This window comes from Engystomops pustulosus, chromosome 8, assembly GCF_040894005.1.
Source record: "Engystomops pustulosus chromosome 8, aEngPut4.maternal, whole genome shotgun sequence".
Lineage (NCBI taxonomy): Eukaryota > Metazoa > Chordata > Amphibia > Anura > Leptodactylidae > Engystomops > Engystomops pustulosus.
The window spans coordinates 62,779,379-62,807,208 of record NC_092418.1 but is presented as its reverse complement, the minus strand read 5'-3'; the positions used below and the strand labels follow the sequence as shown (position 1 = coordinate 62,807,208).

General features: G+C 40.9%; 1 protein-coding gene across 4 annotated transcripts in view; it reads right to left on the bottom strand.

The window, feature by feature from the left end:
• Positions 1-27,830, bottom strand: part of TRPM2 (transient receptor potential cation channel subfamily M member 2) — a 419,555-nt gene that overhangs the window by 201,646 nt on the left and 190,079 nt on the right. For 3 of the 4 annotated variants that reach the window (XR_011849388.1, XM_072120992.1, XM_072120993.1), the window contains exons 14-15: positions 26,940-27,069; positions 3,403-3,548 (exon numbers count right to left, since the gene is read on the bottom strand). Coding sequence is in view for 3 of the 4 variants with exons in the window: in XM_072120992.1 (XP_071977093.1) it covers positions 3,403-3,548; positions 26,940-27,069 (276 nt within the window). In the remaining variant the exon portion in view is untranslated. The remainder of the gene's footprint in view (positions 1-3,402; positions 3,549-26,939; positions 27,070-27,830) is intronic. The other variant, XM_072120994.1, reaches the window with a different exon arrangement.

Here is a 27,830-nt window from a genome sequence, read left to right as displayed (position 1 = left end):
TCTAGCCCATCTATACTTGTTACTTATTGGAATAAATTTAAAGTATAATTACCCAGTACAGATTTGAATGTTTAACATTAGTATCATCATGTGACAGTATGTGTTTCCAGTCTATATCATGTAGTGCAGGTCATACGCACACAATTAAAATGGTGACTTTACCGAGGTTTTTTCTACCTTTTTCAATCTCTGTCCATTCCAGTCCTAGTGAGAATGTTCAAACGTATACACTCTACTGTCTCCCTTGTGAGCCTTTTCCCTGCCCAACTTTGCCCTCTATTACAAAGCAGCTAAAATAGCCCACTTTGTCCCGATAGCTGCCCTCAAAAACACTCCTAGATGGATCACATTGGAATCCGAATTACTCTTGCTTGTATCTTTTCCAAGCTTGTTTTGGGTGACCGGAACACTGTCACACAATTTTCCAACCTTACTACCCTTCTCAATTAATTCCATTAAACAATTGCTCTTGGTCAGGTGCTGACATAAACTCCAATTGTACCCCTCCTTATTATTTCCTCTATTCCGCAACCCTGCCTCCCTTGTTACTGGAACAAGGGAATTTTGGGCAATAAATTGGTATCATCCGTGAGCGACATTTGATGTTGGGTTGGATGTTGGGATTTGATGGGGTAAACTCTAATCTAGCAAAGAAATTAGTTTAAAATTTGAGCTTCCTCCTTCAGAAGTATTTAGGCTAAATCAATTGTTATATTGTGTACAATCTATACCTCGAGGTACATAATCAGATTCTTCGAAAATATTTGTATAAATGATCCATTTGGTAGTGGGACAATTTCTCTTTTATATTCTATTCTCAATGCTCCTCCCCCGGACGTCAAGTTCCACTTTATGGAGCTGGGTTACCAACTCTGTGTTGAAATGGAGACCCTGCTGCATTACACAAAAAGCAGCCAACAGGTTTCGCTGACAGAGACCTCCCTTAGATTGCTACATAGGGCCTGCTATGTACCTACCCATCTCCCAAATATATTACCATCTGCCCAACAACTGTTTCCGTGGTTGAAATGCACCGGGCGATAAGGCATATATCTGTTGCCATTTCCCTATAGTCACCTCTCTCTGGAACAATCCTGTCCCTTTGAGGAAATACAACACCAGTGACCCCGGCGGTACTTTTGATAGAAGATAGGCCAGCAAAGGTAAAAACAAAGCCCCTTAACTGATTCATTTCATAGCCCTGGCAACTAGAATACATGTAGCAGCAAGATGGAAATCACCTTCTGTCTTTTTATAGTGGTTAAAAATCAATTCATCTATTTATGCTGTTTGTGAGAATTGAGGCAACCAGGACTGACACCTTCCAGCTCAAAGGGATATGGAAGTCTTGGATCGCCTCATAGGGCTCCCCTACCCTCGGAAGGGCTTTAGTATTATCACCCTATTGATCTATCTGTAATTTTATGGCTCATTTGCGCCCTAAACCACTAATACCTTCCTCACTTACTATATTTATGTTTCAAAATCAAGCAATCATGTTTCAAAAATGTTTTTTTTCTATGGTTTCGTCTGTTCTATTGTAAGGCGTCTTTTCACTTATTGATTCATAAAGTTTTGTTGAAACTAAAAACATATTAAGCATATACAGCTCTTTGTCTATAGAAACCTATCCGGTGTTAAAAAAAAATAGTACTCTGGTGACAGGATCCCTTTAAGCCTTTTTAACTGTAAGTAGAATAAAAATTTTAAAAAATTTGTTGTGAAGAAACTCTGTTTTATTACTTTACCCTTTTGCCAAAGATACTCTGAACCCAAGTGTGTTTCAGAACAGAAGTCTTCACTGTTGGGACAAAAAGTATGTGACAATGAAAAAATGATATCTTATAGGCTATTTCCACTCCGATTTGTGGACTGTGATACTGTTTTAATTTTTCCATTTATATTCCTTCAGGAGAATATGGTTGCAGAGCAGTGGCATAACTAGGAATGTGTGGGCGCCCTAGCAAAGTTATGGGGCTGGCCCCCTCCCCCCTCCACTCCCCTCACAGTTCCTCAGTTTCACATAGGGATTTCCATTATCTTTTTCTATAATCGAGGAGAATTGAGACCAGCAGCAGATGGAAACTTTGCAGAAAGTTTCCTTACATCACGTCTACTGTATTTATAGCTGTAAAAATAATGCAGATTATCTCTGTCTGATTCCCAGCGCTGCTGACTCCTTCTAATCTTCAGGTGCTAACTTTCACCGGAGTCCCTCTCCTCTGTATAAGGCTAAGTCTCCCACGCTGCTGACATACAGAGGGGGTTTTGCTGCAGGCGGACAGTCTCCTCCCCTCCCCTTCTCTCTCACACAGAGGAGGCTGCTGCAAGGAAGGAGAAGGTGCCCATCCCTGAATTAACAGTCAGTACCCCTGCGCTGTGCTGCCCATTACTGCGCTGGGGCGTAACTACACTCGGGGGCACAACAGGGCCCAGGATACATGGCTGAATAAGGGGCCCCTGTTCCAGGCGGCTGTTGTTCCACCCATGTTGCAGAGGATCTTCAAACTTTTTCGCATGCTGTTTTGTATTTTGGAAGGTGTGTTAGTAAGATTAGGGTTTAGCACGTTACTAGCAACCTACCATGAGATCTACCTTTATGGGTAGATTTCTGAAGGTATGTTTTCGTTAGTAGGTAGATCTCTTATGGTAGGTTTCCTTTAAATGATTCTATGTTCAAGTCCCCTCTGTAAATTTAAATATTTAGAAGTATATGCAAAGAAATATATTTTACAAGTTTACAAGTTTTACAGATGAAATAACCTACAGAAAGAAGAAAAGGGTTTGGCAGCATTAAGCATAATAATATATATTAAGTATAAAGTGAATCTCTAATGCATGTTTGAAATGTATTATCCTACTATATTATGGAACTCTCTGCCACAAATTGGTGTTATGGATGAGACACTGAGAGTTCACAAGGAGCTTGAATGCCTTTATAACTTTTTAACAAACTGTGCGGAAGTCAGAAGAATTCAGTTTTTTTGCAGCACCTCTAATCTCTGCAGTTTATGTCTATGTGTCTTGCAGTGCACTTTCAGCTTCTATGCAGAGACTTTGCTCCTGTGACTCACTGGTCCCTTTCTTTTCTCCATAGAGCTTCCATGTTAGCTAAGTGAGTGAAAAGTAGCTTGGGAAGGAAAAAGGGATGCCGAAAGGTTCTTAAGTTTAGAAAGAAGCACCTTTCTCAAATATTTCTATTTTTTTTTAACTTTCTGGTACTACTAATTTATGAAAAGTTTGTTGAAAATTAAGTGAGAAAAATTATATATATAATGGGAATAAGCCTATCTTTTGCATGGGTTATTCAAAATTTTGCGAAAATAAAACCCCTACAAAAGTTTGACTTTAAATAAGGAATTGATGTAATCTGAAAAATATATTTTTCTTATAGATGCAAACCTGGACACCTCCTTGGGATACAAATTTCATATCTTTAGCTTCAAGAGCTAGTTTCAAACCAGTGGTTTGTCCCCAGGTCTCAGAAACACGAATAAGCAGCTTCAGAGCTCTTTCTTCATCTTTTCTATAACATTCAGTAAAGATACCTAAATTTACAAGAAAACAAGTTAATGACTAAGAAATGTTAATTTTTATCATATTAATTAATAACAATAAATATTTATTTTTATAGTGCCATCAAATTCCACATCCAGTTACAGATCACGGTGTACATAAACAAATAAAATAAGACCTTGCAAAGTAATAACCTAATCAAATTAAACTATAGGAGTGAGGGCCTTCCCTACAAGAGCTCATTATTGTAGTTAGGTTTTAGTCTCAGAGTTCAAGGTGTATTTGAGAGAATCGGTGCAGCACAGGAGAAGTCCTAGAGACATGAGTCGGAGGTTTGAATTAAGAAAGAAAGTAATCTTAGATCACTGAACAATCAAGAACCAAGGATAGCCTGAGATGAGGGCAGATAGGTAGGAAGGTGCTGCAGTGTGCAAATTTGACTAAACTTATTTGACTTGAATATAGAATGTGAAAATAGACTGTAAGAGAAAGTTTAGTTAGTGGAACACCAATTAGTAGAGAGTAGGGGCGGGCGGTCATCCCAGGCAGTGGAACATCCTGTTTTCACCCCAAATTGGTAAGGACTTCGGTCAATATTGGGCAGATTCCCATATCATTGATTTATGGCCGGGCACGGTGTTCATTACCAGCCAGTACTTTAGTGGATCCCCTGTTGTACACAGTCCACCTGCTTTAGTATTACATTGTATACTTCCAAGTTCCCCTACTACCTTGGGCTCTGACTGCCGTTCTTTCTGTGTTATCACCGCACTGTATGTACTCAGTTTATATATTTTGTTGATTTATATTCTTGTAAGTAGTAATACATTTTTTTTTACATATTTCTACATATTGCATTAGTTATTCCTCTCTTCCCTTCGGCTTTGTTCTTGGGGGGATCCTATTAGTGTCTATTATGTTTGAGGATTCTAACCCCATGCGTATACCATAGGAGGGGGGCCACTTAGGCTATGATTAGAGGGATTAAATACCACATGGTTATCATTCATTCCCTGTCCCCTTTCCCCTCAATCTGGTCTTTTTTGTTTGGATAAAGTGGAACACCAATTAGTAGAGAGTTACAGTAGTCAAGGCTGGTTAAGTTACTCAAAGCGACCAATATGGTTTTAGAGGTTTCAATGGTTGGCAAAGATGGATTCTGGAAATGTTTTTAAGGTGCAGGCAGCAGAAGTTTAAAAGTAATTGTGTGTAATACACAAATGAGAGTCCAGCCCAACCCTAAGACAGTTGGCTTACTTCCTCGGAATCATGCGTATACCTTCTATGGAAATGGAGAAGTCAGGGTTAAGTTGATTTTAAGACGATAAAAAGACGAGAAGTTTTGTTTTAGAAACATTAAGATTCATGTAAAGAGAGGTCATGGTGTTAGAGTCAGTAGAGAAACAATCATATCATCTTGTGCAGTGCGTTAGTGGTGGTGGTATCTGCAGAAGTGTATAGATGGTTTTATCAGCTTAATGATGGTAGTGAAAACCAAATCTGATAATGTGGGCAGTGTGGAGGGATTAAAAAGGAGAGGACCTAGGACAGAGCCCTGGGAAACTTCAACAGGAAGAGGATAAAAGAGAGATCCATAGGAGACAAAAAGTATGGTCAAAGCGATAGGAAGAAAATCAAAAGAGCACAGTGTACTTCAGGTAATAGAAGTAAAGAACATCCTGAGGAGAAGCAGGTGTTCCACAATATCAAACACTGCAGAGAATTCCAAAAGAATCAGTAGAGAATAGTCATCATTTAATTTTGCAGAGAGCAGATCATTGAAAACTTTAGAATAGCGGTTGTGAACCTATGGCATGGGTGCCAGAGGTGGCACTCGGAACCCTCTCTGTGGGCACCCAGGCCATCACCCATTACAAAGGTCTCCATTCCGGGCTCAAAACCTCCTGCTGCAGTCACAGGCAGCCCAAGATGTGCCACGTTCTGCACTTAAAATGACTTGAAGTGCATGAGGTGTGGAGAGAGCTGGATTGTCATTGTAGACCCTTCTCCAGACCTGTGATTCATCCTGTTAAGGGGACCTTAGAGGGAAACTACAATAATAATCTGAATTTATCCTCCTTTCTACTGTATTGGTATCCTCAAGACGCCAATACGTTTGAAACCTGTGAGTTACTTTACATTAGCATTTGGCACTTTGTGAAAAATGTGTGGCTTTTGCTTGTAGTTTCGGCACTGAGTCCCTAAAAGGTTCGCCATCACTGCTTTAGAAGGTATATTTTCAGTGGAGAACATGGTACCGAAGTTAGATTGTAAGGGGTTGAGAAGGGGTTCAGAAGTTGGTCAAGAATAGACCAGATGCTGCAGTAATTTGGAGTTGAAGGGAAGATTAGAGACTGGTCAGTAGTTAACAGAACTAAATGAGTCCAGGGAGAGTTTTTAAGTAATGAGTTTGCAACAGCATGTTTAAAAAGAGAAAGGAAAGACACCAGAACAAAGAGAGAGGTAAAAAAAAGTTAGTGAGACAAGACTTCTTTTGATAAAATATCAAACCGCGGCGTGTTAGAGTCTTCCCCCTATGGATCGGATCCCCCGTGCTGCTTACCGAGGGATCTGATCCTCTTCTGGGCAGCTCCGAGGACTGGCATGTGCCCCGGAGCTGCCCGCTGTCTCTGCCAGTCAGACCCCTTCCGGGGTCTCCACTGAGTGGAGGCCACTGTTGGTCGTTTTACTGAGTGGAGGCCGCTGTTGGTCGTTTTACTGAGTGGAGGCCATTGCTGGATGCTATGTATAAGGGGTAGGAGTATGGTCCTGTGTGTATGTGTTGGTGTAGCACATTGCTAGATGCTATGTATAAGGGGTAGGAGTATGGTCCTGTGTGTATGTGTTGGTGTAGCATATTATAGCAAGTGTAAAGTGCGGGGCAGGGGTGGCAGAACAAGGTTTACATCACAGTCCGCTGTTGTCGTGTGTTGTGAGTGTGATAGTGGATGTTAATGTTTTGTCATTGGCCAAGGGAAGTATGTTAATTGGCAGTGTGGGAGGTTACTGGATGCTGGTAACAGATCGCATGCATTTCTATGGAAACACATTTGCAAAAAGGCCAAGCTGAGACCACTTTTTTTCTAGGTCCAATTGAAATTCTGAGCTTGCTCCTGATTACACTACCGTTAGCAGGCATCCAGTTCATTTCTACACCTCCTAGAGGAAGGAACTGGGATGGAATTTTGCTACAGAAGAAGTGTCGGTGGATAAAATGTGTAAATATGAAGTGCTTTATATAAGGTGTACCATATAGAGTGTAATTTATGAGGGGATGCTCTGTATTCCTGTACTAAGTGGACATCTAGGGACAGATCAGTCACTAGGGCGAGTGTGGGACCGTCCTTGTAAGGACGGGAGCAACCTATTGGGTGATAGGTACAGGTACACTAGGGATATATGAAATACCGGGAGGACTACCCCAGGCAACCTTACCATACCATCTGAATTGCAACCAAGTACACTGCAGGAATTGGTGAGACTGTTCCAATTTTCATCTTATGTGTTACAGCAATTTCTATGTATTATTTTGCTATGTGTACATAATGTGGATGAAATCATTTGTTTTTTGGTCATCTTCAGTACTGTCAAACTTGTGACAATTAGGTGATTTACTACAGTCATTCACTATGTGTACATCTTGTGAGTAAACCATCTGTACAGTTATATACCCTACTAATGTCATATTTCTGTACACTTGCTCTATGTGTATTGTGCTATATTGTGTGCCACTATTTCCTTGGTCAAATTATGGTCTTTTAGGACTTGTTTTAATATGAGCTAGTAAAAGTTACGTTTTATATAGCCACATTTGCTTTCTATACATTTTAATTTGGTGTGGTCAGCACTGGTCATCTTTCTGATATCTGACGAAGGACGTTTTGTGGCCTGTTAGTTGCAGTACCATGTGATGGTCCCCGCATGTGTGTTTATGACGCATCACCTACAGGGTTATTCTTGTTTATTGACCATTTTCTTCTTATGTATTTATTAATTTTTTGAGGGGGGCATAAATTAGACATTTCTAAATGTGTGATAAATGTTAGTCACAAAATTTTAATGTCTGTGTTGAACATTGACGGCATAAGTAAATATGTCTGGATACATTAGGAGTGCTCTTTAATCTATTTAATATATGTCCCTTCGTTCAGCATCTTTGAAAAATCATAAGGACTGCTGTAAAAATAACAAAAAATATGAATAAGTTATCATAAAGCTCAAACTAACCTCATATATATGTACCATTATTGTTATTGGAAGCTTCATATTCCTGCTATAAGGGACATCTAAGTACTTCATTGCATGGAGGAGAGAAGGCAGCACCACTGGCTCGTATGTAACTGGTATACACATTTATCCTCTGATGGGGATACGCTGAGGGTGTATTCACACGTTCAGTTTTTAATATGCTGTTTTTGATGTCCAAATCAGGAGTGGAGTGAAAATAGAGGAGCACACTCCAAAATTACTGGTAGGTTCTTAATGATAAGTCCTCGCCCATTATCATCCACATCCACCTGTTTTTGTCTTAAAAAACTGCATCTGAAAAACTGAGCGTGTGGACACACCCCAAGAGAGCCCCATGCAGGGCTTGTTGTAGACAAAGTGAGGCCCTGGGCAAAACTAAAAGTGGGGCCCCAAAATAAAACTATTTTATGGCTAGTCACAGTCAGCAAAAGGCTCCCTTTAGTATTGTAAAACAAACTGTAATATGGGAGAATTTTATAGCAGATTGATAGATGATAGGGATATTGATGGGCAGCACAGTGGCTCAGTGATTAGCACTACAGCCTTGGAGCACTGGTCAACGTCTGCAAATATTTTGTATGTTCTCTCGGTGTTTGCGTGGGTTTCCACCAGGTCCTCTGGACTGATCTGGCAGCGATCTGTGCAGCGCTGCGTAATCTGTGTGCACTGTATAATAAAGAATTATTAATTATAATTATTATGATAGAACAGTGGTGGCAAACCTATGGCACACGTGCCGCACAGGGCACGCAGAGCCCTCTCTGCTGGCACGCATGCCATTGCCTATCATGTATGTATCAGCATATGATGTATGTTTTACTGATAGAATTATAAATGAACAATGTACGATGATGAATCAGTTGGAAAAAACCTTTGCTATGTCCCAAAACCAAGGTGCGGTTTGACTAAGTGTACAAATGTACAAAGTCTGGGGGGAAAAAAACCCAAGATACTAAAAAAAAGTGTGATGGGCGCTAGCCCAGGGTCCACGCTCGGTTTTACCTGTAAAGATGGCAAAGTCCTGTCGTAGAATGCGGTGGGGGGAAGGAGAAGAGCTGGGGAGAAGACCCCACGCGTATTGCTAGTCGCCTAGCTTCCTCAGGGGACCCCTGTGTATACCAGTTACATACGAGCCAGTGGTGCTGCCTTCTCTCCTCCATGCAATGAAGTACTTAGATGTCACTTATAGCAGGAATATGAAGCTTCCAATAACAATAATGGTACATATATATGAGGTTAGTTTGAGCTTTATGATAACTTATTCATATTTTCATACATTGCCTTACACTTGTGCAGAGGAAGGGGTTCTCTGCAGGTAGGGGGAGCTGGTGGTGTGCAGAGCAACCAGCACTATCATATGCTGGGTTGCTCTGCCTGTTGAATTTGTGTGCTTTGCACACTTTTTAATGGTTTTTATTGTTGTTTGTTCTTGCTGTGCTCTTTTTGCATTATTAATAAAATTGTATATCTTTGGTCATATAGCGTACATCTGTGTTCGATTATAATTTTAGTAGTTTTTGGTACAGCTTTGGCCGCCATTGTATGCTTTTTACTTTAGTGGTGCCGATCCCAGTCTCTAATCCTGTTTTACTGATAGAGCTCCGGCCAGGCTACAAGCTGCTGCTACATGCCGGGGCTCAAGTGATATTCTGTGCATTGTAGTGGCAGTGCAGAATAACACACTCTGGGTGCGTTCACACGTTGCAGTTAAAACTGCATCGCAATTAGTTTTTTAATTACAAGTGTATTGCAGTGTAAAGGCTTGAATAAGCGATCGGATGATCGCTTATTCAAGCCAAGAAGTAGAAAATGTAAAAAAGTAAAAAAAAAAAATTAAATCTTTTTATAATATAATTAAATAAAATAAAAGTCCCATAATCTCCCCAGTAACACATAAAATGCAAATAAAGTATATAAAACACAAAAACACGTACATATTTGGTATCACCGTGTCCGTATTAATCTGTACAATAAATCTAAATCAATATTGAACCCGCTCGGTGAACTACGTAAAAAAAAACTCGAAAAACTTCCCTTAATATACAATTTTTCATCAAACACCATCACAAAAAATGTTCTAAAAAGTGATCAAAAAAAGTTACGTTCCCTGATATGATACAACTGAAAAGAACAACTGTTTTCGCAAAAAATAAGCCCTCAACCAGATCTGACAACAGAAAAATACAGAAGTTATGGCCATGAAAAGTTGTCAACAGTAAAAACAATGCGATTTTCTCCAATATTGGTTTTGCTCAAGAAAATTGAGCAAAAATAAGAAAAACTATATAAAAGAGGTATCACCGCAATCGTAGTGAACCAGAGAATAAAGATAAAATATTATTTTCACGTTACGGTGAGCGGGGAAAAAATGCTAACAATTCAAAATAAAAATTGATGATTTTGTTTGTGTCCCCCTTGAAATAGTTAATAAAATCTCATGAATAAGCTTTAGACTCCCAAAATAAATTATCTATACATTGTATCTCATCCCATAAAAAATAAGCCCTCATATGTTCGCATTACCAAAAAAAAAAAAAAAAATTATAGGTCGTACAATGTGACAATACAAATCTGTGGTATCAGGAATTGGGCATCAAGCGTTGCAGTGCGTTTCATCATTTAATTTATTCAGAAAATGTCAGTTTTGGCCTAAATGAATTTTCCCAAAAAAATCTATAGTTTCTAAATCGCAGGTCCATATTGTTTTAACCCATGTGAAACACTTAAAGGGTTAATAGACTTAATAGAAGTTGTTTTACATATGTTGAGGGGTGAACTTTCTATATTGGGGTAATTTATGGGGTTTTACTATTATTTAGTCCTATCAAAGTCACTTGAAAGCTGAGTTGTTCCTCAAAACGTGAGTTTTGGCAATTTTCATGACAATAAGAAAAATCGCACCTAAAGTTCTGCACATCATAACATCCTAGAAAAATGACCGGAAGCATAAAATATCATCCCAACATAAAGCAGATATTCTGCAAATGTTAATTATCAAACTTTTTGGGTAGTTTTACATCTTGTCTGGAAACCCAAACATTTCATATATGGAAAATGAAGAATTACAATTTTTTTTTCAGAACGAAACGCAAAACTTAAAACTTAAATTATATAACTAACATGAAGTACAATGTGTCACGAGAAAACATTCTCAAAATCACCCGGATATGTTAAAGCGTTCTGAAGTTATAACCAATTATCGTGAGACATGTCAGATTTGAAAAATCGAGTCTGGTCATTGAGCTGAAAACTAGTGTCGGTGATAAGGGGTTAACGCTTGTGTTTACAAAATGCATGCGTTAACCGCGATGTTAATGCATGTGTTAACGATGCGTTAACAAATGCATGTGTTAACCACAATGTTAACGCAAGCGTTAAGTATACGTTAACGGTTGCATTTTGTAAACACAGGTGTTAGCAGCTGTTTAATTAGCAATTAGCAAATCACTCTCCATCTATTGCAATGCGTTTTTAAACGCAGGCGTTAAATGCGACATGTGACCACACCCTGAGGGCGCGTTCACACATTCCGCTATCGTCGTGTTCATAACGCGACGCTAGCGCACAGTGGGCGGGGCTCGGGCCGATCGCATATGCGTTTCCCGGGAAACACATGTGATTAATAACACAATCGCATGCGTTTCTCTGGAAACGCATATGCGATCTCCCCAAACTCCGCCCCCTGAATGTGTGAACGCGCCCTGAAGGAGAAAGCTGTTCCACAAATGTCATTTACCTGTTGATTTGATGTCTTTAACTTGTTAAAATAAGTAATACCACCTAAAACCAACCCAAAACTAATTGCAATGCAGTTTTAACTGCAACGTGTGAACGCACCCCCGGACGGACTGCTGCAGGCTGTAGCTGACCTGTTCTGCTATCACTTGTGAAGCAGAAGCGGCTCACTGCCTTCTTCTTTGTTCCCTCCTCCTCACTGAACTGTAGCCCCAGAAGACAGAAGCCTGGAGGTCAGGAGTGCACAGCAGCAAGCCGACTGCTAATGAAGATAAGGTAATGCAGTCGCTCACAACAGGGAGGGGAAATCAGGTATTCCATTGACTGGTGTCTGTGTAAGCAGGCAGCAGCTAAAGTGTTAAATAATTGATTTAAGTGTTTTGTGCCCTGCTAGTTTTTATTCGACCAGATTCGACTTGGACCTCATTTAGTCACCTTTCCTGGCACATTCAGTCACTGCCCCTGTTTCCCTCTCCCACTGCTCACACATGGTGTGTAAAGCAGAGGAGGCTGTATACTGGGGGTCAGTCTGGGCTGTGTACTGGGGGGTCAGTCTGGGCTGTGTACTGGGGGGTCAGTCTGGGCTGTGTACTGGGGGGTCAGTCTGGGCTGTGTACTGGGGGGTCAGTCTGGGCTGTGTACTGGGGGGTCAGTCTGGGCTGTGTACTGGGGGGTCAGTCTGGGCTGTGTACTGGGGGGTCAGTCTGGGCTGTGTTCTGGGGGGTCAGTCTGGGCTGTGTTCTGGGGGGTCAGTCTGGGCTGTGTTCTGGGGGGTCAGTCTGGGCTGTGTTCTGGGGGGTCAGTCTGGGCTGTGTTCTGGGGGGTCAGTCTGGGCTGTGTTCTGGGGGGTCAGTCTGGGCTGTGTTCTGGGGGGTCAGTCTGGGCTGTGTACTGGGGGGGGGGGTCAGTCTGGGCTGTGTACTGGGGGGGGGGGTCAGTCTGGGCTGTGTACTGGGGGGGGCAGTCTGGGCTGTGTACTGGGGGGGTCAGTCTGGGCTGTGTACTGGGGGGGTCAGTCTGGGCTGTGTACTGGGGGGGGGGGTCAGTCTGGGCTGTGTACTGGGGGGGGGGTCAGTCTGGGCTGTGTACTGGGGGGGGGGTCAGTCTGGGCTGTGTACTGGGAGGGGGTCAGTCTGGGCTGTGTACTGGGAGGGGGTCAGTCTGGGCTGTGTACTGGGGGGGGGTCAGTCTGGGCTGTGTACTTGGGGGGTCAGTCTGGGCTGTGTACTGGGGGGGCAGTCTGGGCTGTATACTGGGGGGGCAGTCTGGGCTGTATACTGGGGGGGGCTGGATGTATACTGGGGTGGCACGCTGACTGCATACTGGGGGGGCTGGCTGTATACTGGGGGGTGGCTTGCTGTATACTGGGAATGGGGTTGGCTGGCTGTATACTGGGGGGGGTGGCTGGCTATATACTGGGGGGGTAATGGCTACTAGTAATAGTAGCTATATTCTTGTACTTAGGGGGCAGTTTTATAGTAGTTATATTCTTGTACATGGGGGGCAGTATTATAGTAGTTATATTCCTGTACATAGGGGGCAGTATTATAGTAGTTATTTTCCTGTACATAGGGGGCAGGATTATAGTAGTTATATTCTTGTACATAGGGGGCAGGATTATAGTAGTTATATTCTTGTATATAGGGGGCAGGATTACAGTAGTTATATTCTTGTACATAGGGGACAGGATTACAGTAGTTATATCCCTGTACATAGGGGGCAGTATTATAGTAGTTATATGCCTGTACATAGGGGGCAGGATTATAGTAGTTATATTCCTGTACATAGGGGGCAGTATTATAGTAGTTATATTCTTGTACATAGGGGGCAGGATTATAGTATTTATATTCTTGTACATAGGGGGCAGGATTACAGTAGTTATATTCTTGTACATAGGGGGCAGGATTACAGTAGTTATATCCCTGTACATAGGGGGCAGTATTATAGTAGTTATATTCCTGTACATAGGGGAAGTATTATAGTAGTTATATTCTTGTACATAGGGGAAGTATTATAGTAGTTATATTCTTGTACATAGGGGGCAGTATTACAATATATATTACTTAGGGGCAGTAGTATTATAGTAGTTACATTCTTGTTTATTGGAGAATGTATTGCAGTATGTTTTTAGTGTACATATATGGCAGTATTAAGTTGTGTGCTCTTAAAATAGAAGTGTTATTCCTTTACAAGGAGGCAGTATGAGTCTCTTTCTCTGCGGTGTACATGTTGATTTAGACCATCTATTAACAGTTTGTATGGAGTTTAGTAACTTCACCCACATCACAAGGCCACACCTGCTTGTTTTGACCCCGCCCACAGAATGGGGCCACTTTGACAGTTTTTTCCAGGGCCACTTTAAATTCCCAGTCTGCCCCTGGCCTTGTTAAACATTATTAATGTTAAGAAGTGAAACGCATGTGACTGCTGTAAAATTCCATGTACATTTGGTGATGTATTACGCTCAGTGCACTTAAAATTTATATCTAAAACTGGTGTAGCAGTAGCATTGGTGTCATTTTACATGATGCCATATCTTCACTGTATGGTGGTCAAATTTATCACTATATGGCGGTAATGGTCATCACTGGCATCAATTACTGTATTGTGGTAATATTAAGCATGATGCTATTTATGTTGTTGTCATAGTGGTGGTTATCATGTGGCAGTATTATTTGGCCCTTAAATAGTGTTATTGTGGGTAATATTGGCCTAAATTACCATGTTGGCACGTTGAGACAGATAAGTGGGTGTTGGCTTGCAGTTTAGGCACTCGATTTCTAAAAGATTTGCCATCACTGTGATAAAAGATAAATATGAAAGATGATAGAGATTTCTCGATGCATAACTATAAAGTAGATTGTATATATAATAGATAGATATGAGTGATAAATACAGTAGAAGAGAAATGGAAGATTAATAAATGGGTAGAGAAAAAGCGAGATATATAAATGGTCAGATTATAGGAGATAGATAACTAGACAGATAGATGAAGTATAGACAGGGGATGGATGATAAGCATCTTCACCCAGGAATTCAACCAAGGGGTATTAACCCTTTCACCGCCCAGCATTTCTGGATATTTTGTCGCGTGACCAGACCAATTTTTACAATTTTGATGTTTCAAAATAAAATCAACATTACAGCAAAAAGAATCAAAATAAACCTAACAAACCATATATATTTCCTGAAAGCAGACACTTGCGCCATTTTCAAAATTGCATTAAAGAGTTTATAGACATAGGCACCTTCATGCAATTTTGATTCAAACTTAAAATTTTATAAAAAAGACTTTATTTTGATGGCAAAAAATATGCTCCAAACAGAAAATATTTACCTTCACATCTCCTAAATGTAATAGATGGACATATGTCCCATATTGATATGTTCACATGAATAAATCCACATAATATCTCTAAAACTGTAATAACTAGATAAAATCTGCTTTTCAGCTATAAATTTTAAGACAGTCACAACTTGCAAAATATAGCAATAAAACAGAATAAAAAGTAAAGGCACCATAAAACCTATATAATCTGAAAGCAGACAACCAGGCGATGCATTTGGCAATTAACAATCAAAATTTTCTCTAAAATATGTACAAATCCAGAATACTTAAAGAAAGAATATATACTTTCCTAAAACAGTAAGATGTGAGGAGGTCATATACTCGAGTATAAGCCTAGTTTTTCAGCACAAAAAAATGTGCTGAAAACCCAAACTCGGCATATACTCGAGTAAAAGAAAATATACATCACCTTTCTGGCTTCCCCCGCTGCTGGCTATATAATGGGGCAGGTGGCTGGCTATATACTGGGAGATATGAGCTGGCAGGCTATATACTGGGGGGCAGGTGCTGGCTATATACTATGGGGCAGGGTGCGGCAGGCTATATAATGGGGAGGCTGTGACCAATGCATTTCTCACCCTCGGCTTATACTTGAGTCGGCTTATACTTGAGTAGGCTTATACTTGAGTATATACGCATTCATCAAAATATGCAGCATGTTTTTTCTTTTTCGGACCATTCTCTGTAAACCCTAGAGATGGTTGTGTGTGAAAATCCCAGTAGATCAGCAGTTTCTGAAATACTCAGACCAGCCCTTCTGGCACCAACAACCATGCCACGTTCAAAGGCACTCAAATCACCTTTCTTCCCCATACTGATGCTCGGTTTGAACTGCAGGAGATTGTCTTGACCATGTCTACATGCCTAAATGCACTGAGTTGCCGCCATGTGATTGGCTGATTAGAAATTAAGTGTTAACGAGCAGTTGGACAGGTGTACCTAATAAAGTATATACCAAGCTGTAGGCTTCTCTGCAGTCACTTTCACCTGGGACATTGTATATAAGATTGCGGCTCATGGCTGGTTCAAGCAGCAGAATTTTTTTATTTATTAATTTTATACTGTTCCCTTATAAAGAATGGCTGGACCATCATACAAGCTCTTTTACCTTTGTGCCACCCTCTGCATCCTCATAGAATGTAAGCTCTGTAATGTTATATATTTGTTTATATCCCATATAATTTGTAAAGCGCTACAGAATTTGATGGTGCAATATAAATAAAGATCATTATTATAATTTATTGAATGCATGCCAAGTGACAAAGTTGAATTTAGGGCTGACATTGTTTGATGCCCCCGCATTTGATAGGCAGATTGCATTCTTGATTGTAGGTAATGAGCTTGAAAGCCATGACATGGTATGAAAAGGAACAATGCTTTACACTGCACTGCAATATATCCAATGATCTTTTGGCAGTTACAGGATGGCTTTCACTTTAAAATAAGTCAGACAGATCCTGGAACAGGCAACCCATCTCTGCCATGGACTTCTGTGCTTAGAGGAGCATGACAAGAGTTGCTGAGGAAAATCACATCCTGAAATATAGAAACTTCTTCCACCAATTCATCGTTGACATGTATGTAAAGAATAAACATCTTCTGTATATTGGAATAGATCAAAAGAGGCTCAGGGCGGAGGAATACATTCTCCATAGAAATGCTATCAAATGCTTTCGTCCAGACCTTTATTACTTTTGCTTGCTCCCCGCTTGGGAGGAAATTTGAGTGCACCTGTCGCTAGACCAGAAAACAGTGAATTGCCTTGACTTCATTGCTTAGGTTTTCAAAAGAAACTCGCAAAAATGATTCACATGATCACCAAAGCACACATTTTGGTGGGTGCTGGATATATTCAGTCAAATTGCAAAAAGGGGCCTTCATCATGCCCATATCTTGATATGGCTGAAGCAAAAAACACAGCCCACTAAAATTGACAGAACTATCAGTGATGAATTGCAAGACCCTCAGAATGACCCATTGCTGTTTGACACCATCACCAAGAATATGATCCATGGACCCAGTGGGAACCTCACTTAAATTATCCCTGCATGGTTGATGGCAGGTGTTCAAAGAATATTTCACAAAACCTGGAACAAGAAACACAAACAGGACTGGATGGATATCCAGAATACAGAATAAGAAATGCAGGGAATAGTAGTTTACAGCACAGCTCAAAATGTGTGTTGGAATATGATTCTAAGAAATTGACAACAAGTTGGGTGGTGCTGTAGAACCCTTTACTCTCACTACCCACATATGCAAATGTGTATACAAAGGGAGTTATTAGGCAGTTTTTGAACTCCATTTTTGCTAATGTACCTGCCCATTTTTCTGAAGAATACTAGGGTTCTCCATTCATGAGCACTACCCACAATTGTGCATTTCAGTGTTCAGTTGGAAAATGGACAGAGGTTTTACTTTGACACAGCAAACTTGCGCCAGCAGGTCCTAACACCCACTAAGAGCATCCTTCTGGCTATTTTTGAACTGTGTCAACATGATCCATTTGCAAAAACAAATCTTTACTGTAATCTACCAAAGTACTAAACTGGAAAAGCAACATGGAAAACAATGGAAGGTCTAAGCAAAAAATACTCTCTGGTTGTATCTCTGGTACACTGTTAATCCGTAAAATGCAGAGTGCTTCTATATGCATAAGTTACTTGATGTTGTCAAGGATCCAACATTCTTTTCTGATCTGAAGACTCATGAAGGCCATGTTTGTAAAACATTCCCGGGAAGCTCTTTTTTTTTTGGTGCAACTTTAACATAGGGTGTGCAACACATTTCAGTCAGACTTTCCATGATAAATCTGGCGCACGGTCCAACTGAGCACCAGAACCCCCCTTTCAGTGCAAAAATTTGTGTTGTGTGAAGAATAGTGCAGCCATGCTACAAAACATGCATGTGACACAGATATGGCACAGGCACTTCTTAAGTACCTGTGCAAGCAGTTTGCACCTAAAAGAATGTACAAAATCCAACAGAAAACTGGTGCACGTCCCTTAGTAAATGTGGGCCAAGGACTTCTGAAAAATGATGGACACACGGACATAACCCTCAGTTAAGAACCAGCCACACAAACCCCAAATCAACGAAGACACCTCTTTGCAATTCCTCTAACAACCTTTAACATTTTAAATCCCCTTAAGATTTGGACAAAATACAAAAGTGATCTCCATAAGGACATCCTTTTGCAGGTTAGAAGGAAGTATCCTCAGCAACTTACTAACTTAACTAAAGCAATTTTCAACAAAGCTTTCATTCCTCTTGAAAACCAGACAATGGAAATGTCTGGAAAACCATTAAAGCTTCTTGGCTTGCTAACAACATCAAGAGATCATAAAGCGAACCAAATGTGCCGAGCAATTTACAATTTGAGAATTCGCATAACAGCCGACATTTCTGCTGGACTGTTCTCAAGCCAGCTGCTGACAAATGGAGATGGCAAGGCACCAGTAAATTCAACTACTGGAAAGATTGTTTCCAAGCAACTTTTGCCATAATGTGACATCCATTAAGGAGCTAAAAGCAAAGGTTTTCCCAAACATTCAACTACACTTGAGTCTTCTTCCACGTATATTAACCCCTTAAGGACCAGGCCCTTTTTCGTTTTTGCGTTTTTATTTTTCACTCCCCACCTTCAAAAATCTATAACTTTTTTATTTTTCCGTGTACAGAGCTATGTGATGGCTTATTTTCTGCGTAACAAATTGCACTTCGTAGTGATGGTATTAAATATTCCATGCCGTGTACTGGGAAGCGGGAAAAAAAATTCTAAATGCAGTGAAAATGATGAAAAAACACATTTGCGCCATTTCTTGTGGGCTTTGTTTTTACAGCTTACACTGTGCGCCCCAAATGACATGTCTACTTTATTCATTGGCCCAATACGATCACAGGGATACCAAATTTGTATAGGTTTTATAATGTTTTCATACATTTACAAAAATTAAAACCTCCTGTACAGAAAAAAAATTCTTCATTTTGCCGTGTTCTTGCGCTAATAACTTTTTCATACTTTGGTGTATGGAGCTGTGAGTGGTGTCATTTTTTGTGACTTCTGATGACGTTTTCAATGCTTCTATTTTTAGGACTGTGCGACCTTTTGATCACTTTTTATAGAATTTTTTCTATTTTTCAAAATGGCAAAAAAATGCCATTTGCGACTTCGGGCGCTATTTTCCGCTACGGGGTTAAACGCAGTGAAAAACGGTTATTATATTTTGATAGATCGGGCATTTTCGGACGCGGCGATACCTAATGTGTTTATGATTTTTACGGTTTATTTATATTTATATCAGTTCTAGGGAAAGGGGGGTGATTTGAATTTTTATGTTTTTTTAATATAATTTTTTTTTTTTTACTTTTTTTTATTTATTTTTTTCACTATTTTTCAGACTCCCTAGGGTACTTTAACCCTAGGTTGTCTGATTGATCCTACCATATACTGCCATACTACAGTATGGCAGTATATGGGGATTTTGCATACCATCTATTACAATGTGCAGATCGCACATTGTAATAGATGGCCTAAAACATGATAGCCTCGGATCATTGTGTGATCCGAGGCTGTCATGGCAACGGATCGCCGCTCCCCGGTGACGTCACGGGGAGTGACGATCGGAGCCAAGATGGCGGCGCCCACGCGCCGCCGGCTCTTTAATGCCGCCGGCAGCTTTGCCGGCGGCGATGAAAGGGTTAACACCCGCGATCGGTGCAAGCACCGATCGCGGGTGTTAGCGACGGGCATTTGCTTCATTATGAAGCAAATGCCCGGTGAGTATGAAGAGGGCTCAGCCCGTGAGCCCTCTTCATACTCCCCCATGCGCAGTAAGACGTAAGGGTACGTCTTATTGCGCTATGGGGTTAAAGACCTACTAGTCAGTGGATAAAATGACAGACCCTTCTCAAGCATTATTCTATACAGCTCAGTTTCACAACCTCTTTCTAAAACCTGGAGCACCTGCTTTGCTTTTGAGAAGTTTGGATCCACCGAAACTGTTTAATGGAACAAGACTCTTGTAAGAACCTGTTCCCACCTGTGCCAAAGGAGAGGGGGTTTTTATTCCTACAATTCCACTCATTCCATCTGATTTGCCTTTTGACGTTAAAGGCTTTCAGTTTCCAGTTTGTCTGGCATTTGCAATGTCCATCAACAAGACTCAGGGACAATCTTTGAAAGAAGCAGGAATTGATTTGCAATCTCCATTCTGTTCTCATTGTCAGCTTTGCGTGGCCTGTTAAAGAGTTGGAATTGCCAAAAACTGTCTTTTTCACCAGAAGGAAAAACAAAGAATGTTGTTTATCAAAAGGCTCTGGAATGAGGAGTTGCAGATCAAGTACTTCACACCTGGACAATTATTTAGTTGCTCTCTATTGAATATATAAGATTTGAAATTATTCTATTTTTTATATTTCATAATAACATTAATGTTCTTGATTGTGATCTTTTTGTGCAAAACATTTTGTGCATTCCATTTTGTTTTAGCTAAGAGAAGTTATTTACTATAAAAAAAGGAAAGTGGACACAGCTCACCGGATATAGAAAATTGCATGAGACATTTCACAGAGTGAGTTACTTCAGGTGAAATATCATTCAGGCATCAAGAAATAAGAGGTTCTTCAGCAAGTCCATTAAAAACCATTGAAGCTTTATTCTATATTGCAGTTAAAAAATAACAACAAGGTGATGTGTAAGTTGATGTGTTTCGGACAGAGTTAGTCTTAACAAAATACAAACTGAATGAAATACACGTTTATACTAAAAGGAGATGACATGGGAGAGAGCCTTGAACACATCATTGTCCAGTTTCTCTGTTCTCCCTCCCTCTTCCAATGTTATAACCTTTTCGTATAAAAATGTGTTTGCATTTTGTTAAGCAAACTGAAACACGTCAACTTTTTGATATCATGCACATCACCTTGTTTTTACTTCTGGAGATATTTGCATAAAAGAAAAAAAATCGGAAAGCGCTTATATTGTGTAGTAAGTTTGAACATATAATATGTTAGAAAAATTAGTTTCGTCCATCCACGCGGCAGCCCTCTGTTTTACCCACTGTCCTGGGTATAATTTTCCAAAAAGAAAAAATTTATGTTTGGCGCCTCATCGCCACTAGATTGCGGCAATATACAGTTTTTTTTATTTGCATGAAGGCATATACACTCACCGGACACTTTATTAGGTACACCTGTCCAACTGCTCGTTAACACTTAATTTCTAATCAGCCAATCACATGATGGCAACTCAGTGCATTTAGGCATGTAGACATGGTCAAGACAATCTCCTGCAGTTCAAACCGAGCATCAGTATGGGGAAGAAAAGTGATTTGAGTGCCTTTGAACGTGGCATGGTTGTTGGTGCCAGAAGGGCCGGTCTGAGTATTTCAGAAACTGCTGATCTACTGGGATTTTCACGCACAACCATCTCTAGGGTTTACAGAGAATGATCCGAAAAAGAAAAAACATCCAGTGAGCGGCAGTTCTGTGGGCGATAATGCCTTGTTGATGCCAGAGGTCAGAGGAGAATAGGCAGACTTATTCGAGCTTATAGAAAGGCAACAGTGACTCAAATCGCCACCCGTTACAACCAAGGTAGGCAGAAGAGCATCTCTGAAGGCACAGTACGTCGAACTTTGAGGCAGATGGGCTACAGCAGCAGAAGACCACACCGGGTGCCACTCCTTTCAGCTAAGAACAGGAAACGTCGAAATTGGACAGTAGAAGATTGGAAAAACTTTGCCTGGTCTGATGAGTCTCGATTTCTGCTGCGACATTCGTATAGTAGGGTCAGAATTTGGCGTCAACAACATGAAAGCATGGATCCATCCTGCCTTGTATCAACGGTTCAGGCTGGTGGTGGTGGTGTCATGGTGTGGGGAATATTTTCTTGGCACTCTTTGGGCCCCTTGGTACCAATTGAGCATTGTTTCAAGGCCACAGCCTACCTGAGTATTATTGCTGACCATGTCCATCCCTTTATGACCACAATGTACCCAACATCTGATGGCTACTTTCAGCAGGATAATGCGCCATGTCATGAAGCTGGAATCATCTCAGACTGGTTTCTTGAACATGACAATGAGTTCACTGTACTCAAATAGCCTCCACAGTCACCAGATCTCAATCCAATAGAGCATCTTTGGGATGTGGTGGAACGGGAGATTCGCATCATGGATGTGCAGCCGACAAATCTGCGGCAACTGTGTGATGCCATCATGTCAATATGGACCAAAATCTTTGAGGAATGCTTCCAGCACCTTGTTGAATCTATGCCACGAAGAATTGAGGTAGTTCTGAAGGCAAAAGGGGGTCTACCTAATAAAGTGGGCCTGTGAGTGTACGTTGTGTTTTATCAGTAATAACCACTAGATGTCCTCAGAGTACACTTAGATGGTCGTGTGCGTGTCTATATGGTCTTCAAACCAACTACAACATATAGAGCAGTGATGGCAAACCTTTTAGAGGCCGAGTGCCCAAACTACAACAAAGATCTGCTTATTTATCGCAAAGTGCCAACACAGAAATTTAATTTGTGATTTATACTCGCTTCTCTGTCACGGTTTTCATTGATACCAGCACCTGAGGCACCAATATAGCAGATAATAGTCCCAGGTAGAGCTGTCACTTTAAAATACCTCTGTGCACAGCAAGTCCTGGGCTGTCTGGGACTGCAGGAAGATACCTGGAGTCATCTCTGGTGATGGCCTGAGTGCCCACAGAAAGGGCTCTGAGTGCCACCTCTGGCACCAGTGCCATAGGTTAGCCATCACTGATATAGAGTAATGACGAACCCAGTTCAGGCTACGAAACACATCTCCTTTTAGATGAAATTGCTATTATAATTTCAAATGTATTTTATTTTAATATTTTAATTATATTTTATGAACAAGTTTTTTAAAAAAAGAAATAAATAATGCTGTATTTAACAACGAGGAGCTGAACGGTAATTTGTTTCTTTTTGGATGAGCTATATGCTCAGGATTTCTCTTGTTTTTACTTTGATATGGAATAAAGCATGAAGCTTTGACCCCTTGAGAACGCAGGATTTTTTCGCTCATTTCTCGCTCTCCACCTTCAAAAATCCATAACTTTTTCATTTTTGCTGTGTACAGAGCTGTGTGAGGGCTTATTTTCTGTTATAAATTTTACTTCTCAGTGAGGTTATTTATTATTCTATGTCATGTACTGGGAAGCTGTAAACTATTTCAAATGTTGAGAAATTGGCAAAAGCAACCCATTTGCTGCACTTTCTTGTAGTATTCGTTTTTACGACTTTCACTGTGCGCACCAAATAACACCTCTGCTTTATTCTTTGGTTCGGTGCAATCACAGCGATACCAAATTTATATAGGATTTACCGTATATACTCGTGTATAAGCCGAGTTTTTCAGCACAAAAAATGTGCTGAAAAGCGTGAAAGCGAGCCAAGTTATTAACCAGGTAAATAACAATTGCGCATTTGAAAAATACATAGCCTTCCAGGAGAATAAATTCCATAGATACAAACAAGCATGGGACAAATGGATTAACAGCCCTAACTACCAAGGGCAAACTTAGGTATGCTCGAAACCAGTATCAGGTCAAGGTTAACCTTGTTTAACTGTTGAATTGTTACTAACTGTTGTTTACGGTTACTCAGTTCTTACTACATATCAGTCACACCACCAATATTCTTTGAGAACTAAGATAAGTTACTGTATTATTTCTTCATTGTGATTCATTACTATAAGAGGAAATAACTTTAGTTCTTTCTTTTCAATGTACTTAGAACTGGATTGTTAAGTATAATAACATACTTTTGTTTATGTATTTTAACTAAAACTTCAATAAAAAAGTTAAAAAAAAAAAAAAAAAAAAAAGCGTCCCCTCGGCTTATACGAGTCACAAGTTAAATTACAACACTTAAAAAATAATAAACTTATATACTCACCCTCTGGTGGCCCCGATCTGCAGCGCTGCTCCCCCGATGTAAGCACGGGTCCTCTTCTGGCTTCCGCGCCCGTCTTCTGGCTCCTGCACATAGCGCTGGGCGCTGCCATTGCTGTCTCCCGGGCCCCGGTGCTATATACAGAAGACGGCGCGGAAGCCAGAAGAGGACCCGCGCGACATCTGGGCCACCGGAGGGTGAGTATATATATATATATTTTTTTTTAAGGCTGGGCAGCGCTGTATTCTATTGTGGGCAGGCTGGGCAGCACTGTATACTACTGGGGGCAGGCTGGGCAGCACTGTATACTACTGGGGGCAGGCTGGGCAGCGCTGTATACTACTGGGGACAGGCTGGGCAGCACTGTATACTACTGGGGGAAGGCTGGGCAGCACTGTATACTACTGGGGGCAGGCTGGGCAGCGCTGTATACTACTGGGGGCAGGCTGGGCAGTGCTGCATACTACTGGGGGCAGGCTGGGCAGCGCTGTATACTACTGGGGGCAGGCTGGGCAGTGCTGTATACTACTGGGGGCAGGCTGGGCAGTGCTGTATACTACTAGGGGCAGGCTGGGCAGCGCTGTATACTACTGGGGCAGGCTGGGCAGTGCTGTGTACTGCTGGGGGCAGGCTGGGCTGTGCTGTGTACTACTGGGGGCAGGCTGGGCAGTGCTGTATACTACTGGGGGCAGGCTGGGCAGTGCTGTATACTACTGGGGGCAGGCTGGGCAGTGCTGTATACTACTGGGGGCAGGCTGGGCAGTGCTGTATACTACTGGGGGCAGGCTGGGCAGTGCTGTATACTACTGGGGGCAGGCTGTATACTACTGGGGGCAGGCTGGGGTGGCTGTATACTACTGGGGGCAGGCTGGGGGGGCAGGCTGTATACTATAGGGGGCTGGCTGTCTTTATACTGGGGGGGGGGGGGGTCTGTGACCAATCCATTTCCCACCCTCGGCTTATACTCGAGTCAATATGTTTTCCCAGTTTTTGGTGGTAAAATTAGGGGTCTCGGCTTATACTCGTGTCGGCTTATACTCGAGTATATACGGTATTGTATTTTAATACACTTATCAAATTTAAATAACTTTTTGCCATCTTCTGACACAAATAACTTTTTCATACAATGCTGTAAGTAGCTGTGGGAGGTGTCATTTCGGATATTTGGGTGTTTTCTGTTATGAGTTACACCGCCGGCAATAACCATTTTTATATTTTAATAGATTGGGCATTTTGAGACGCTGCGATACCTAACATTCGCGTGATTTATACTGTTTATTACGGTTTATATCAGATCTAGGAAGAGGGGGTGATTTGAACTTTTTTTTAATTTTTTATTTTTTTTTTAGACCATCTGGGGATTGTGTTGGCACTGCCAGTGTGCTACCACAATGCGCAGCAGGAAACTGGCTGTTACATACAGCCTGGTCCCTGCTGCATCTGCCCGACATGGAGATCGCTCCAAATTCCTGTTGTGTGTTTGTGCCCTCAGTGTGGGGTTTGTCTGACTGGAATTGCTTGTCCGACTCGAGATGGGTTGCGGTGCAGGTGTCTGGGCTTCTAGCTCGGAAACCCCACTTCACCACCACTAGTTCTCTCAATTCCACAAAGCACCAGTTCCACTCATGACAGGGAAGAGAAAGAATCACAATAGTGCAGCAAGGTTTTCACTATACTAGTTCTGTAGAATCACAGACCAGAGTGGAGGGATAGGCGAGATCTTGTACCTCACTGTTCTGTGCAGGAGACTTCTGATTTCACACATCCAGCTCTCCTTCATGCTCCTCCCATGAAACCGACCCAGAAACAAAGTACAGATTTATAGGGATTATCAGCACATAGAGAGGAATCAGCCATTGCAGCACTGAGGTAATCTGAAAGCTATAGGAAGGAAACCTCTGTATATAGGTAACAAAGATAATAGGAAAAGTTGGTTTACATCTGAAGAGCTATTTATTTGTGTGGGGAAAAAAAAATACAATTACTCTAATGTTGCTAATGACACCAGTCCTAATGTTGGTAGGTCACACAAGAAAGAGTGTGATATCTAATGGCCTAAGCAGGGGAGAGAGTGATTGGAGATTTATATTAGATGGCATGAAGAGGTGGAGGGATGAAGTGTTACTGAATATCCAATGAGTCAAGCAGGGAGAGGTGAGCAAAGATTATATCAAAGATCTATACATAAGGGGAGAGGCACATTATCTGGTATGAACTGGTATAGATCTACCAGGGGAGCTGGCAGTACAAACAGTGGTGGCAGATGTGGAGTTAAGGAGTGGTGTGTATGGGTCACCTATTATCCAGGGCAGAGATGGTTAGCTGTATATGTTTAGTGGAGGGAAAGAATTGGTGGAATGAGACGTTTTTTTATGTGATCAGAAAAGTCTCTATTTAAGATTTTTTTTTAAATAAAAAATTTAATATGGATTTCTGTATTTTTTATGTTATCTTGTTCTTTCACTAAACAATCTGTAGAATGTTCAATACTCTGTTGCTGCTCAGTAGACAAATACTTCAAAGTACTTCAAAGGGGCTATGCGCCATGTAATTTGTTAATTGTTTTTTGGACTATTATTCCTGTATGGACATATTTTTTCTTTTCATCTTGGATGGGCATCTTTTTTTGGTTTTAATACATGAATGTTTTATTCTCTAATATGAAAACCTGAACTACATTATCTGATGTGATCAACTAGGTGGGGTGTGAAGGTCATGAGCTGGTGCACAATGTGCCAGCACATGGTAACTCCTTCCCATTGTTGCTATAATCTTTTTACAGAAAGAGGTAAAATGTGTTATTGCAGTACCATACCATACTAACCCTTGTTAGAAGATGCTTTTTTTCTGCACTTATGTGTTAATATCTGTAACTTGCTGTGTCACCATGTTTGAATAAAGGTTTCAAGATTCCCGGTGAAACAAAAAGTGCAAACCTCATCTGTTCTGAAGTTTGTTTGTTTGGGAGAAGAGAAGTACTCTCGGAGGACTGTGCACCTGGAGTTTTGAGCAGGTCCGTTTGGTGTGTATTCACACACAACAGTGACCATACTAACCCTTGAACATGTTTGACATGGTTTCACAAATCTAACTTAAACTGAAATATATTTCAGCTCATATGCATAAATAAATGTAAAAATCTTGAAAGAATGACTTTACCAATGGCTTTCTGTTCATAATCATCAGCCAAAGTCGTCATATCCTCAGATGCATCTGTATCTTCTTCTTCTTTTGAAAGCTCTTTCAGAATCTTACTGCAAGCTAAAGCTGCCACTATACAATCATTACACTACAAAAAACAGAAAAAAATTCCAGTTAAAAGGGTAGTTTTCTTGAGTGATTATTTTAAAAGTAGGTGCCTTTTTGTGTCAATCTGGCGTTTGAGAAAATCTATATGTGATGCATTTGTAGTTTAGATTTTTGTTTACTGAGAATTCATTATCAATTGTGGTTGACAGTCATTACTGCGTCTCAACAGACAGATTAGCGGGAAAAGTGTCATGTGTCTATAAATCATGCTTGTACATGCACCAATAGATCAGCGACTGGTATATGCACAGTACTATCTGTCTTTTCTCTTATAGACCTGTACATGAGTCTCCAAGCCCAAGCTATCACCTTGTTGACATTGAACTCAGCAAGATACACGAAGTACCAAGAGGGCAGCAATGTTTCCTAAAGAAATGGTGCAGTCATACCAGGGGTATCTACTAGCATAGCAATGGTTACATTTTTCTTATAGCTAGAAGCTCACTTAAAGTATTATTATTATTATTATTATTATTATTATTATTATTAATAATAAATAGAGATGAGCGAGCACTAAAATGCTCGGGTACTCGTTATTCGAGACGAACTTTTCCCGATGCTCGAGTGCTCGTCTCGAATAACGAGCCCCATTGAAGTCAATGGGAGACTCGAGCATTTTTCAAGGGGACCAAGGCTCTGCACAGGGAAGCTTGGCCAAACACCTTGAAACCTCAGAAAGGATGGAAACACCACGGAAATGAACAGGAAACAACAGGGGCAAAATGCATGGATGCCTCTGAG